This window comes from Galendromus occidentalis, unplaced genomic scaffold (genome assembly GCF_000255335.2).
Source record: "Galendromus occidentalis unplaced genomic scaffold, Mocc_1.1 scf7180000077528, whole genome shotgun sequence".
Classification (NCBI taxonomy): Eukaryota; Metazoa; Arthropoda; class Arachnida; order Mesostigmata; family Phytoseiidae; genus Galendromus; species Galendromus occidentalis.
In genome coordinates this window covers 788,253-803,874 of record NW_003805516.1, presented here as the reverse complement: position 1 = coordinate 803,874, position 15,622 = coordinate 788,253, and the positions used below count along the sequence as shown (strand labels likewise).

The 15,622-nt window shown below is 50.6% G+C and overlaps 2 protein-coding genes across 2 annotated transcripts; one reads left to right on the top strand and one right to left on the bottom strand.

The window, feature by feature from the left end:
- The first annotated feature begins 888 nt into the window (after window positions 1-888).
- Window positions 889-1,425, top strand: LOC108864888 (nanos homolog 2-like). Its single transcript, XM_018641318.1, has one exon. The coding sequence runs from the start codon at window positions 889-891 to the stop codon at window positions 1,423-1,425; it is 537 nt and encodes a 178-aa protein (XP_018496834.1).
- Window positions 1,426-2,200: 775 nt separating this feature from the next.
- On the bottom strand, window positions 2,201-2,682 carry LOC100898380 (histone H3.3-like). Its single transcript, XM_018641319.1, has 2 exons — window positions 2,574-2,682; window positions 2,201-2,469 (listed from the first exon to the last, which is right to left on the bottom strand). The coding sequence occupies exons 1-2, from the start codon at window positions 2,680-2,682 to the stop codon at window positions 2,201-2,203; spliced, it is 378 nt and encodes a 125-aa protein (XP_018496835.1).
- Window positions 2,683-15,622: the final 12,940 nt, after the last annotated feature.

Sequence of the window (15,622 nt, the reverse complement as noted above, 5' to 3'; positions counted from 1 at the left end):
CTACCGGTCACACATTGTTGATCTCGTCCCGATCGGCTAGTGCCACTTGTAACCTCCTGCTCAGAGTCTTCATATCTAAAAGAGCGGATTTCTATCTTGAGCTCTATCGTAGTTTTGTTGTCTCTAAGATGTTGTACTGCTCACAGATCTGGTCTCCACATCTGGTTTGCGAGAAAAACTTACTGGCACGAGTCCAGAAACGGTTTCTCAAACAATTGTCCTACAGATGTAACCTCGAGCTCGGCCCAAACCGCGTTCCGACTATAGAATCTCTCCACCGTCTCATTGATATCCGTACTCTCCGCAAATTGGAGAGTATGGGCAAATTGGATGACTTTTTCTCCATTTCCGAAAATCACCGGCGTTCCAAGCGCACATTGTATCCCAAAGTACGACCCCGTACGGATATTGTGAATAACTTTTATGCCTGGAGGTTGTCTAGACACCTGGGCTATCACCACCCTTGAAATAAAGGAGTTTTCATTCATTCATCACCTTTCGTTCGGAGAAGAATGCAGGGTGTCTTTTCTGAAGTCTTTGGGGAGCGATTTGTGAAAGATTAGACTTCCACAAAAGCACCGGACTCGCGCTCTCTAATAAGCGCGGAATCACCGACCCCTCAGCGGAAGAATCTCGCAGGAATGCACCCCACGGATTCCGGAATCCTTCGCATCGATCGCTGGAGGCGCTGCCAGTAAATTACCGTGGGTACTACCGAGGATCCCATTACACTCACCCGAGTTGCGGCAGACTCAACCCTCAGAAACTCGGATCGAGGCCGAGATCTCGGTGTTTAAAACGCAGACTCCAGCAAGCAGAAGGCACAGTAGGCTTTCGCAACTCCTTCGATCAACTTCACAACTTCTCTGATTGAAACTACTCGAGACGATGGCTTCCTCCACCATCTACAGCTTCCGGTCTCTCGAGGAGATCGAGCGGGACTTGAACGCTCTGGATTTCAAGCTCTATATCGCGGAGATCGACGCGCTCAGAGAGAGAGATCTGAGCGGGAATAGCCATCCACGTTCGGGATTTTCCCAGCAGCGACTCCCGACCCGCCCCATGAATGCAGCGAATATGCGGAGAGGCAGGGACCCGAACGGTCATCGCAGATCGTCGGGCAGGGCGCGCGACGGCTCAGGATCGCAATCGCGCCGAAAAGAGGAGGTCCAGCTGTTACCGCTCGCTGCACTGGACTACTGTCCATTTTGTTTGAAGAATGGTGAGGCAGCCGGAGTATACCGATCCCACACCCTGAAGAACTTCTTCAACAAAGTGACGTGCCCAAAGCTGAAGACTTACCGTTGCCAGATCTGCCACAATGTAGGAGGCGACTACGCTCACACAACCGGCTACTGCCCGCTCCGACCTACGTCGAAACAGTCTCGGGACTTCCACTACCTCAAGTTGAAGAACCAGGACTGAAATCTGTTATTGAGTGCTTTGGTTAGATCCATGGGAATTTGCAAGGACGCCGAAGCGTACCATCAGAGAGTAAAATTCAACTTTTTTTCCAAGCATGTCAGTGACCTCGATTGGTTTTAATAAAAGCTCTAAACGTACTTCAACATCTCGGTCTAATAGAAGCCTCAACGTCTGGGAACTCGAAGGCTAACCTTCCGCACATTCTCTGTGGAGCCCCGACGGTGACCTTCGCTTCTCACCGCTGGTTGCTCACACGGCGGAGGAGGATGAGGAGCGACCCTCGAGAGTGATTAATCCCAAGGCTTTGTCAGTCATACGCTCCGAAATCAATAATTATCGTCATACAGAAACCTCAGACTCCGGCGAGATTCTCGATTCTCACAACCCAGTCATGGTCAGTAGATGTTTCTGGATGAGCTGCATACCGAACTCTGTCTCCGTTCTCTCTCATGTGATCGGAACAGTGAGCTGGGAATAGAATGAAGGTGGTTTGAGGCGAAAGAATTATCTCGATTATGGGGTCTCGACAACCTCCGGTCCGATACGGAGGCCAAGAGATTGAGTCCGAAATTACGACATGCATTCCGCGATTATGCGGGCCCGGCAGCACGATAACTCTCGAGGCCAGACTTCTTTCAGACCGGTGCAAGAATATCATCGAGAATGGAGCCATGTGGGAATCGGCAATGGTGATCGGAGACTTTTATTGATGGTCTACATAGCATCTCAAAAAACGTTTCGAGTAACTTCCATCTCAAGGGGAGGTCGGCGGAAATCAACCGCGAATCCTCCGGGCTATGTGAATATCTTTTGGCATAATGGTGACCCTTCTGGCGTGGATCGCGCACAAATTGGTGTCTTCGAAAAGTGCGACCAGATAGGCCTCCGCGGCCTCCTGAAGTGCCGATATCGCAGCCACCTGGTATCTGATGTCCCCTTTGATGTTCTTCCCGATTGAGCGTACTAATCTCTCAAAAGGGAGTTTCTTGATAAGCAGTTCAGTAGACTTCTGATATCGCCGGATCTCGTGAAGAGCTATGATACCTGGAATAGAGAGGATCTTATCCCTAGGTGGAGTCAGGTACCGTAGAGAGGACTGTATGCTCTGCGGGCGAAGACCGATGAAGATCGATTTGTAAGCAACGTACCCGGCCTGAACCTCGTCGCAGGCTTTTTCGGCTCTCCCGGGTCTCGGACCTTAGGGGGAGCCTTTCCTGCGGAGTGTTTGCGAGCTGTCTGCTTCTTGTCTCGAGCCATTGCGTAGCTGAAGGTTCCGTAAAGACCACGGCCGGAATTCCGAGAGGTGGGAATGTTAGTGGGAATGTTGAGAAAACTGAATAGCGACCTCGCTTCTCAGCTTCGACTCGATGACGACGCGCTACCTCCGGTCCAGATGTCGGTACGTGAGCATACGGCTGAGTCAGTATGTTTCTGTCAGCAAATAAATTCAGGAATGGTGGAGAGCCTCCGCGATGAGGAGCCGTGGGCGAATCTCTGAGCGTGCATAGCACACGAGCTTGAGATCCCCACCTTGCCTCTTCGCGCATGGGACCAGACCGAATGGGGGGTACTCGTCGGTCGTATGCCTGCATGCATGTTGAGGAAAAAGAATCGGAGAGCCGCACTCGCAATGTGAGCCTCCCGATTCTCGAGACAGCTCGAGACCTGACTGCATGAGAGATGTGTTTGGGAATTTCGAATTTCCGGAGTTCGCTTACCGTGATCGACGCTTCTCCCGCGTGCAGCCAACCGACGTGAAACGAGTTTTACATTCAAAAAGACGGTGACGAAGCTGGCGCTGTATCGCCGCTGCGGCGCGGGAGCCGCAAGCCGTCACCGCTTTTGACCGAATTTTCAGAGCGATCAGCGGTATGTTGAATTAGCGCTCCGAGAAGATCTGCTTGTGAGTTGTGTTGGGCTGAGAGAATATTCTTCGATGGTGAGTTATGTTGAGTGCGGTCCTTGGACTGAGACGAGACGACTCTACTTCCAGCTTCCAGCCCCTCTTCCAGCCATGGGCATCAAGCCCGGTGCTCTTCTTCGATACGCTAGGCTTCGGACATTTTTTTCCCGGAGGAGACCGAAGGAGAGTTTGATCCTCTCTCCGGGGAAAACCCATCTGGTATGCGAAAACCCGGTTCCCAGAGAGAGACGAAGAGGCCCAGAGCTCTCGGGAAAGTCACCTCGTACATAGCGAAATCAGCTGATTGGGAACGCATAGCACGGTCCAATGCGTATGCTCTTGGCTCGGGAAAGCGCGCGATTCACCTGATATGTATCTCGCCTCCTCCAATCGATTGCCGCGATCCCCAGGCCTGCCTCTCGTAAGCGGTTCCGTCTCGGGAATCCCGAGATGCTCGGGTTCCCCGCCTTTCCCCTGCCGGAAGAACTCTGTATGCGAGTCGCAAATTCGACATGGAACAGAGGGAACAACTTGACCTCACGATCCACTTTCTCTCAATCACGCATTAACGCCGTCTGACTTGTCGATCGGGGAAGCGTAGGAAGGAAACTGGAACGAACGGATTCCTGTGAGGCAGCCAGTGCTAGCTTTAGCTACCGCAGTGGGCGCGTATGCCCTCGCTCAATCAAACTCGGGACGATATCTTTCCTAGTGTCCGAGTGCAGATTGTTGGCCTGGCAACTTCGAAAACTCCGCTCCTATATCTTCTGCGGTAGGAATCTTGACGGGCTATCTCAGGAAAACTGCCGACTCAACCTTGATAATGTTTTTGTCATGGAGAGACGTCGAGAAAGTCCGTTAGCAATTCCAAGCGTTCCGAGCGAGCTTCGTAAATATTTCCCGTCAGGCTCTCTCAACTGGCTGCATCAGCCGGCGAAGTTCAGCGAGATGTCGAAGCCTGGAGGTTCGTACTTAGCTTGCGTTCACCGTGTCACGCGTCACAAAGTGAAGCCCTATCTCGGAAATATCCGCGGACGCTAACTATTCTTCACCGATTACAGAAGGATCGCGAGATGACGTTTAGTAGGATGCTCCTCGTGAACATCTCCTTGATGTGTGTCTCGATGAGTCTTCTACAAGAGGAGAACCAGCACGGACGTCGTGTCCGACATCACGAATCAGCTCAACCGATGGAGCTTGTCAGTGGTGCCGCTTGGGCCGCGTCGCAACTTGGTGTGGTGAAAGCGACGTCCCTGCTGATCGTCGGTCTCGGACAGGTTCTTTTCGGAGGAAGCATGCGCACCGACTCGAGCCTTATCCTGCCGAACTCCTCGATATCTGAGCGGACCCGTGGAGGTAGACAGCGAGTGACTTTATTCGAAATCCTGGCCGCGCCGTTGCAAGTCGTGATTATCAGTCCGGCGAAAACTTGGCTAACGGATGCTCTAGCTAAATCAGAATTCGTCCAGGATATCCGCCACAAGTTCCTGCTGCTCATCCTGACGAGATCGCGGGGTAGCCTCTCGTTGAATGAAACGCTCCCGCGGAGATACTGGACTCGAACCATCTTTTGGTCGGGGCATAGAATGCGGAATTTCCTCTGCATAAGGATCCACGACAACTTATTCGTCACGAAAACATCGGACCCAATCAGCGCTTGTGGATGTACGCCACCAGTCTCTATCGTTGAACAAGTTGTCGACGCCTTCGATTTCGAGAAGGAAGAGTCGATTTACGCGCTTTCAGTGAAAGTGAGATCCAATTCGACCGTTTATGATGTCTCTTTCAAAACGGAGACTGTGAATTCCGTGGATCGCCAGCGAGTATTCTACAGAAGTCAACGGTGGAGTTTATGCGCACACGATGCATCGAATTGCTTCTCATACATTGTGCTGACAACTACAGACGTCACAGCTTTGCTCAAGCCCTTCGAAGCTGAAGTGTGGTGTTGCTTATTCCTAGGTGTCCTGGGTGTAGCGACGCTAGTGTCGAAGATGACGAGAGAATCCAGCGTATTCGACACTTTCAGCCATCTCATACTCGGTGCTATAACAGCTCATGATCTGCGCTTCAAACCTAAAAACTACTCCAGTCTCACAGTCGGCTGCACCGCTGTCGCCTTCACTTTCATGATATCGATTGTGTATTCGAATTGCGTTATGTCTGCATTTCTAGACCCAACAATGGAAGTGCCGCCTTCACGCCTTCGTTGGGACTGTCGAATGACCACATGGTGTGACAGCGTGCCCCTATTGGAATATCTTCTGCAGACGGGATCCGTTTGTCATTTCCCGGAGCACCTGCGGCAGAGTCTCGATAAACCCGTCAGCCGGTCTGCGATTTTCAAAGGCGATCGTTATCGGAGCTCACTCAGACTCGTCGTAGACTTCAGAAGATCCTCCCCAGAAACGTTCAGTCAAGTTTTCTTGCTCTCATCGCAAACTAGCAATATCTTGGACCGTTTAATCCAGCATGGAATCGCTTCTCTGGGGAGGATCAAAATCGCAAGAAATCATGCGCATACAAGGAGCGATCAAGGAGTCCGAGGTTCGAGGCTCAGGTCGAAAATAGTAGAGAAAAAAGGACCGAGGGTGCAGTACGTAGCTTTCAATACGACGCGAGAATGGTTCGACATGGAGAGCTTCGTCAAAATCCTACCCTTGTTTGGCATTTGCTACCTGCTCGTTCTCTCAGTCAGTTGTCTGGAAATGCTCGTGTTTACGCATAAGAATACCAAAAACTTTTTCGGGCTGATCCACACAGCCAAGGTTTAACGTCCCGGGTACTGTTATTCACATTGCTTCCGAGGACGGATCCATAGAGCAAATGTACCCAGGAGGATCAAGGCCGAGTACCTGCATATTTTTCCGGCAGCAGGGATCGAACCCACACCGCCTCCCGCGCGGCATAAGAATACCGTGAACTCTGAGGCCTTCTCTCTGCTCCACAAGGGAGGATCACCTGGATGAGAGCGAATGTCTTTCTGTTTCGCCCTTCTCTTATGTGATGCCTCCTCATTAGCTACCGATTCTCAGGGGGATCGTTGCACGTTCCGCTTCGTCGGCTTGGGTTTTTCTATCATATTGATGAGAATCTCAGCTCGTTGATAGGAAACTCCGAGTGAATGAGAAGTAGAAATATTCCTTCTCCTTCCCGATTCTGACCGAATCTCTCCGAGACCCACGGATTTAGCTCAGTATTCGTCGACGTCATCGTTGATCTTTCGTTCCGAACTTGCGATGACTCCGCGTCGAAGAAGGACCTCCGAGCCCCTGGGTCAGAAATATCAGGTCAGAAATGGAGCGATGCTCCTGGCCGAGGATTCCGGTGTCGGGAACTGCGATCCCTGACTCCTCCCGGTGCCTTGGCAATCGAGCAGGATGCCTATGAGGGATTCTCGACAAGACAACAAGACGGCAATCGAAAAACGGCTCCATCATGGCTTGTGTTGAGGTTTCGAAAGTCAACTCCGAAAGTAACGAGGCTTCCATCCTTACGGCGGCGACCGAGAGAATAGAGCTACTTACTTACATACTTACATGCTTACATGCTTACATACTTACATACTCACATACTCACATACTCACATACTCACATACTTACATACTTACATACTTACATACTTTCATACTTACATACTTACATACTTACATACTTACATACTTACATACTTACATACTTACATACTTACATACTTACATACTTACATACTTACATACTTACATACTACAACTTCACTGCCCACGAGGGGGGACAGTCTTTTGTTAAGGTTTCGAAGTAACCTGGAATCAGAGCCGGATATGCAGACTCTATACTCCAGCCAGGAACTTACCGTCCCGGTGAAGACATGGTCATTCAAGTGGCTTCGGTCATATGGATTCGGTCAAGAGACTTCGGTCATATGAATTCGGTCAACAGGGAAGTCACCCCGAAGACATCCCTTCGGGGAATAATTCTCGGAATCGTCAAATCTCCAGCCGCCGTAGAGACACCAGTGGAGATGACTTCTAGTGACGATTTCGGATTCGGAACATATTCTCCAGCTTTATTCTCCTCTGCACTCCGCCTGTTCCTCAAGTAATCGGATTTATGGAATCGAGTTCCGATGTTTCCCATTCTCCCGCAGAGCCTCGTTGTGACGTTGATGGATCTGAATTCGCCTCCCCCCAGTTTTATCTGTCAACTCAGGAATTATGATTGAACGCCGCCAAGAATTCCGCAAGCTCCGAATATATATTGAAGATCCGAGAATCCTTCAGTTTTCGTCAATCTAGCGGCTCAAGTCTCTCAGGAGCCACTTCCGTCCTCCGGGCGATCTCCCTTTGTGGACGCATTCGTCTGGGACAAGGTCTGCGATAAGTTCAGCCTCCTCGAAAGGCAAGAATGGGAGGGAGAGACAGCAAAACTCAGATCAGAGAGAATAAGGCCCGCGGATGAGCCGATCGGGAAGAAGCGTGCAATTTAAAGAAACAAGGATGTCGACTCTCCTGCACACTCCACACGCTCTTCTCGAGACTCTGGATTCCATGCTGCCCACGAGCGTCCAAGCAGGGAGGTGAGAAAATTCGTCACTATTCGCGTGGACGCTTAGCCGACGATAGATTCCAGAGAACCATTTTTGTGAGGAGTGTCTGCACAGAAAAATTACGGGGAAGCCGAGCGAGAGAGGATCCGGTTGAAAATCACTGGAGACTGGAGAGAGATGCTCGCGCCTCCGATAAAGAGGAGCTCCTGTTCAAATGGAATAAATCGCCAGCTATTTTGGGAGATATGATTCGGAATCATTCAACGATCCGGCCAATCGAGTCCCTCGAGCGTCCTCATTTCATGAAATCGATCTCAGCGGGATGTTCAACTCTCTTTGATCATGCTTGGGACGGCGGTTATGCCATGCTAGCCGAAATTTCACCGCCTTCCCGAGCTCTTATTGACTTCCACCGGGGAATCGGCCCGGAATTTCGCCCAAATGCCACCGTAGGGACGGGCCGTGGACCTCGCCGAGCCCTTTTCATGTCTCACGGCTAGAGTCGCGATATAAGGGACACGTGTATTTTCGTCAGCTTTGGCGAAGTTCTTGGAGTTTTCCACAAAATGTTCGCCCTTTGAAATTCACCAAATTCTGTTGATAATTGAATCCCCACACTATTTCGCCGTTCGTGGCGCCGAAGCTTGGATCGGAGATGTTCTCCACAGGGAGTCGTCTCTGAACGGCCATATCGAAGCTCGCCCGAGTTTCGCTTATCGCAGAATGGTTCGAGAGTTGAAATAACTTGATAGAATGAACTAGAAACATGGAATAAATGATATTTTTATTTATAGAATAATCTTGTCATGGAGATGTTGTCTGAATCGAATCAACCTATGCCCGAAAGGCCATCGGCATTCGGTAATGATCCGAGGACCGCTGCCGCATTTCCCTTCTGCACTCCCATGGATATCCTCTGTAGGAGAAACTCTTCAGCTCTCTTATCCCCGGATGACAATTTGATCCGGTTTCCCAAGTCCCGGAGGAAGGCCTCTGAAGACTCTCCTATGACTCCCAGCGTTTCGATGGCGACCGGCTGAACAAAGAAACGGTTCTCGAGCTCCTTATATTTAGAAAACTTTGTTTTCTCTGCCAGTTTGGCCACCTCACCCGCAGCACGGACCGCGAGCGAACGGTGTGATGGGCTTAACGTGTCCCATACTGTCGCATCCCAGACCAGTGGTCTACCTGCGAACAACGATGTCAAAGTGAGGCCGTCAGGACGGATGGCGGAGTTACGCGAGAGGCCCGTTGGCTCCATGGGAATTTTCGCGGACCGCAAGGCGTTAGAGATGACGGCGTTCAAGGCTCTGTGACGCGAGTGACGGCCGCTTCAGCGCGGACAACTCAGACCGTGTTCACCTAGAGCGGAGACTGGACCCGTACATCTCGCAAAGGCATGTGGAGAGCACAGAGGGAGTCCCTATCGGAGACCGGCAGCGATGCGGAGCGAATTGTTGTCCTGCATCGTACCGACCGGAGGGGATGGGATGGCATAGAGCCATTTACCACTGGTAGGGTGGAAAGAAAGCCCTGAGTCTCGCTATGACTCTGTCATCGACGACGCCTCGAATTAACTGAGAACGTCTTGATGATACGATGATACGGTCGAGGGAGCGCTGCGAGATTTCGTCCGGAAGGGTATTCCATCTAGACTGGAACCTCTGGGTCAAGAGGGCGATACGGGAGTCCAGATCAGTGGCTGTGCTCGCTGGAGAGGAACTTGCGGCTAACGACCTGAATCGGCTCAATGAGCCTAGGTGCGCACTAGAAGCCAAATCATAGTTTGATCGAACTCCCAGGCCACCAGAGGCGATGGGAAGAGAAGACTGCAACCAGGGGCTGTCTGGTGACACGTTGAGATTGAGAAGCGTGCATAAGCATAGGCGCAGCTTCAGGTAGAAATCTTGCAGAACCTCTTGGAAGGCCGGAGACATAAGCCGGAGACAGTAGCAAAGTCTCGGACTTTTTCGATGTCAGACATGACAGAGTCGCATGAGGCCCCCAGCACACCATCATCCAAAAACCATGGTCGGAATTCTGACTCTAAATTAGAAACGAGCTGATAAAATAGAATAAATTGTATCTTTGCGATATCTGCTTTCCGTTCCTATGTCCGGACAGTGTCCTTTTATAGGGAAGAGTAATGTCTCCTCTTATCGCAATTTTACTCATACCCTTGCAGCCCAGGTTGAAACGAAGGAGGGAAGAATCTTCAGTCGCAATGCTGAAATATTGGTCTCCTACTGGAGCATTACTCCACTCGCGATGGATCGTACTTTGCATGTGCGGCGTTCCAAGTCCTATGCGCAGCGCACTCACGGAAAATTCGTGTTCTCGGCCCTATGACTCTGACAGAGTTCACTGATCTTCAGAGCATTGAAAGACAAGAGGAATTACTCTGTAGCGGATATATAGATAGAATAAGCCCATGGTGCGGAATAGTGGGGAGCCCGAATTAATCCACACGAGCTGCAAGCTGCGCTATATTCGAGCTCTCGGTGGATTCGAAGATTCGCGGGCTACCCGCCTCTCCGTGGCGCTTCCAGCGCGCTTCTCGATTCGAACGTGTCTGGTCGTCCGCCATCTTGCTGTGGCCACTTGAATTGAACCTGTTCCTCTGCTGTTCTGAAATCTGACGTTCTGAAGCTGGTATGGAGCTTTCGGATCAGCAAAAACCTGCTGTCTGACAGCAGGATCCCAAAGTGTAGTCTACGCTCGTATCGCTCCGGAAGAACTCGCTCTTTCGTGGTTTAGAGTTTGGGGAGACTGCTCCGGTTTCCTCGATTGTCTTCCTTGAGCTCCGAACGAACAGTGAATTTACATGAGTGTCTCCCACGCGAGATCATCAAGACTTGCGGGTCCACATGGAGGATAATCGAGTCGGCGACTTCCTAACCCTCAGCGATGGAGCGCTCTTCGGTCGCCGTATCTGGTGTGACCGAAGGGGTCGCTACATCGAAAATGGTGAAGAATGCGTCGCGGATTTTTTCTTCCATCAGATGAGAAAGAACTCGGATGGATCAATCATTCATCTTCGGTGCAAGCACTCCAAGAGGTACATTCTTCGCACCATAGACGTTCTATGAATTCATGCACGAATCCCGATACCCGCATCAGAATTACAATCATCGCTTCCCGCAGTAAACGAGTTCAATGTCCCGTAAAGGGGAAGATCAAAGTCAGTGGAGAGATAATCTCGATGAGGGGCTCACATAATCATCCTCCTGAATTCGATGGCCACGGCTTGGACGTTCGGACGGCCAGAGGGAACTGGCTGAGAGCTCTGCGCGAAAATCCGCAGGAGTCCCCGATAGAGGCAGTCTTGAAGGAGCGACGGAGGTACTTCCCACATTTCCATATTTCTTTCTGCAGAGCATATGAATTCTCTCCAGAGCCTGAAGAATTCACGAGTCCTCTCTCCGCAGGCTACCGCTGGAAGTTGCTGCGCAAATCGTCCCTGTCGCCCATGTTCCCACGGCTCGACGCCAGGCTGCTGCGGGGAGAGCACCACGGATATTTAAACCACCGAAATTGCACGAGGTGATCAACGCCAACAGGATTCTGGGTTCTAAAGCCTCGTCGGGTGGTCGACCTTTCTTGCGCATAGACCGTCCTGAAAGCCTCAGCAATGTAACAGCCAATGAGAATCAGGTCGGCTCCGGTACGGAAAGCGAGCTCTCAGAGATAGAGAAAAAGGTCGAAGCCTGTGAGGCCAAGAGCCCAGATATCGATGGCGACATCAGTCATTCTTGGGACCTCCTTAACATGGGACTCATAACTCCGATGAGCTTCATCGATCGCGTCAAGCATAGAATTGACGTGGGTGAGTCTCATTGGGAGAAATACCTTAATGGAACCTGGAACGTCGATCCCCGAATCGATTCTTCGATTTCTGAATCGACGTTTGACCGGAGATTGACATTCATCTGAATCTTCGTATGATATTCGCTTGCCGTTTGTCCTGACTCCTGGGCGAATAGTCAACCTCACGATGCCCGCAGGTAACTCTCCGACCGAAAGGATCTCAGACCGATATTCTCAGATAGCAGACAAGGGTCTCGCCAAGAAAATTCTTCAGCACGACCATGACTACGAACAGTCGTGTGCAGTGTATCTCGGAGATCATTCGTACACGCACGCTCCGGCTTAGGTTGGTGGAATTTCGCGCTCCAGACGGAACGCAATTCCGCGATGGGTGGATAAATCTTCAGTTTCATCGAGCTGGCTGATGAGGAGACTAGGATTCATCTCAATAACGAATATTCATTTTCCAGTTTCGAGTGCGCTTGGTCAAACTTCGCGCACAAACTCGTTGTTGGAAACCTGTGTGAGCGATCGATGCACTTGTGCTATCCGCGGAGGACATCCCACCCTTCTTACGAATTGAGAACTCGTATATTCACACCAACTTCTGTACAGAAAGTATACATTAAGTTCTCCGGAAGGCTTGAACTGTAGAAACTCTCTGGCCAACCGGAGCCCGATTCCTTTTTTTGTCTGATAACGCACTTTGGGAATGTCCGCTGACAGACAGTCCCGATAGGTCGAATTCATTTTGAGTGGCGTAACCCGTTTCCGAGAACGAAATGCAGGAAGTTCTTGCAGAGCTCTGGAAAAATGCGATTTGTGATCCTTATTCGAGGCTTGTCTGTGTATCGGCAGCTCAAGACTTCCCTGAAACACCATTTTGACCGTTCAGGATGAGACAGTTCCCGGGACTTTGTCTCATGTCCCGGCGTCTAATCCGCCAAGAATTTTTAACTGAATCCTGATGTTATGATGGAATCAAGTGTTGTGATCTCAATAAAGAAAAATCCGTCGATCCAAGGACCCTGACTCGATGCCATTGTGGCAGTCTCCTGCGTCCCCTCCTTAAGGAAGTCGGGACCGTTGCCTACTTCTGTTTAGACTAGAATAAACTCCAAGCGTGCCCAGCCCGGAGAATTATCGATCCACTCAGTCCGCCAATCAATTCCATCTCGCAATTCACTGAGCCGTTTATATTTCGATTCTACGGAAAACATTCGATTGTTCAAGATTCGATTGGTCCCATAAACGGCGAGGCGATTCACGCACAATTCTCGAAAAATCCCAGCGTAGCCGTGCTGAGTCGCATTGAATTCACGGAACGCCGCGCTGCAGTGATTTCATCATTCGATCGCCTGTTTGTCAGTCAGAGCGATGAAGAAGCCGTCGCGTCGGTCCCTTTCCGGGACATGCCCGACCTCCTCTCCTTCTCCCGCGCAGAGGGCCTCGTTCCGTTCGGTCTTCTGACCAATGCGGACGGAGCGAAAACTTTTCTGAATTTTGTTTCTCATCCGGCTCATTGTCGGTACCAGCCGATAACGCTCGGCTACTGCAGTAAGAGCATCAATGTCGATGCGAGGAACAAGAGCATCATCGCGAGATCCTCGAAAACTGTGTTGAGGGTCATCGGTTTAAGCAAGAGTGTCAGAGGCAGTCCTCTCAACGATAAGCTCGGCGACATCAAGGACAGCACAAGGATCACAGCTGACAGGAACAACATCTGATCGCGGATTAGTACTGCAGAAGACGGAAATCAGCGACGGCGTCCGTCGCCGAAGATTCAAATGATCTTGATGCGCGCACCTGTTCAGTAGTTTTTCGATGATCCCGAATGTTCGCAGTGTCGACACCCACAATAAGCCTCACGGATTGAAGCGCGGGTCATTCAGTGCACGGAACTCAGACGTGTAGTGTTCAGTGACCGCAAGCCGTAGTGCTGGACAACAACATACGAGCATACGAAGTTGGTATCGACAAAAATGAAGAGGGGAATCTTCAGAATCACCTCCCGTTTGAAGAAGATGGCTGTCTTCCGAAAGGTGCGAAAAAGTTCCGTCGTCTGAGCGGCAGGTTCACCTGCGAGCTATCTTGAATCCTTTTATGGCGAGTCCTGGTTTGAACTGAGGCTATGCCAGTGATGTCTCGCGTAGCTCTGACTCAAAATTCGCTCACTGCGATGAGATCATCAAGATGTCTCGGAGACATCAATATTTGCTTAAGGCGTCTCTTCTTCCTCTAGTTCTCAGTCTCTGTTCCGAGTGATGGTCGATTCGGATGAGTAGTGTGCGCTGTTCCGGTCCACAACGTTCGTTCCGGACGATTTGGGATACATGAGGGATCGTGGAATAGGCCAATTAGCTAAGTTCCTCGTGGTCCGGGTCCTGTCAATACCCAATTGTTCTATCAGAGAATCGCCTCCCGATCCAAGTGTGATCTGTAGCGAATGGTATTACATTTGTTTCACTCTACCATACCAGAGAGAAACCGAGGCTTCGATTCCTCGCGGACTTCATCCACGGCACGAGGGGGAGAACATCACCAGTCACCAAGAGGTACCTCGGGTTAAGGCTCCAGTAGCGGCCGTTGACCGCGTCATGCATGTGCGCGTTGTGACCTCCGGAATGGACTCCATACATCTCGAGCATTATGAGAATGATCGTCATGAAGCATTTCCTGATGATTGCCATATGAATTACAAATTAGAGATTAGAGCATCTACCTCGTCCGAGATGCCAAATCCGAGTCTCTGGAGTGAGCGAGAAGATCGGCGGTATCGCTTCTTCTTCGCTTTATCGATTCGTCCAAGAGGAGAACTTCCAGTCACTGAATCGGGTGCATTGGTATGGAGTGAATTTTCTCATTGACTTGAGTTGTGCGGTTCGCAGCAGCTTAGGAAGAATAGCGATGAGAACGAAACAAACCAGAATATATCTTGGATTGAAAATCCATTGAAACGCAGGCTGGAGACGAATGACAGGCCACATGAGACGCTTTTCTGTGGATGACGTTCTATCTGGAGAATGTTCCACCCGCCTTCTCATGAGGAACGAAAACGGGAGGAGAAGGAGCACCACATGACGCTTTGAGTTCGACTGGAGTCCGCTGTCGGGCATGACCGCCTGTTTCCGAAACCCGAGCTGGTGCCCCGTTTAACGGCGCGATGCCTCTTGTAGCCGTCATCGATGCCCCTGTCGGCCTATCGTAAAGCTCGGGAAGATGAACAATCCTCCATCTCAAGCGGGAAAGATCCGATTCTCGGACTGTCAGAAGCAGTCTAAGGCTCCACGCGGTTGGGACTCCGACGCTATTTTCCGGGGTTTCTGAGCTGGTTCAAGATTTCAACAAGCCCGCCTACTGTCACAATCCTGGAAAAAGCCTATCAATCATTCTGAACTAGGCATCCGTAGATTCGTGGCCTCAGAAACATGAAGATCACGATGAATGCGAGAATCTTACCGACCCTCGATCAAGAAGGGCCGACACAGAGGAAATCGGGACTTGTCGGGAGGAAAGGAAGTTGATTAATTTGAGGAGCCTGTCGGACAGACGGTTGATGGGACTTGAATCATCCACCCGTGGATTCATGGGAGATGACATAACACCTCGCTCTCGAGTTTCCGACTCTAAACTTTGGTTCGGTGCCTCCACGGGAAGACATCGTCTGTAGTTTCGAACGTGACTCATCGATAGGACCTTCGTTCACAATTATTCTAGACCTTGGGTGACACAGTGGAACGAATCTGTGCCAAGAATTCCTCGATCTGCAGCCTCTGCTCTCGTTTTATTCCGTGAGGCCGGTTTGGTAATTCCGGTCCCTACAAAGGCATTGAGCTCGATGATATGGCAGAAGTTCGATTGGAGGCCGAAAACTTTGTCTCAATTTTCTAATTGAGCAGTGGTCATTTAGAATATGCAGTCGGGAAGCCGCTCATTTTGGGAGCGATCGTGATTCGATTAGC

Coding starts and splice junctions, on each gene's coding strand:
- LOC108864888 (XM_018641318.1), top strand. CDS start 889: ATGGCTTCCTCCACCATCTACAGCTTCCGGTCTCTCGAGGAGATCGAG.
- LOC100898380 (XM_018641319.1), bottom strand. CDS start 2,682: ATGGCTCGAGACAAGAAGCAGACAGCTCGCAAACACTCCGCAGGAAAG. Junction 2,470..2,573: donor TGCGACGAGGTTCAGGCCGG/GTACGTTGCTTA, acceptor TCTCTATTCCAG/GTATCATAGCTCTTCACGAG.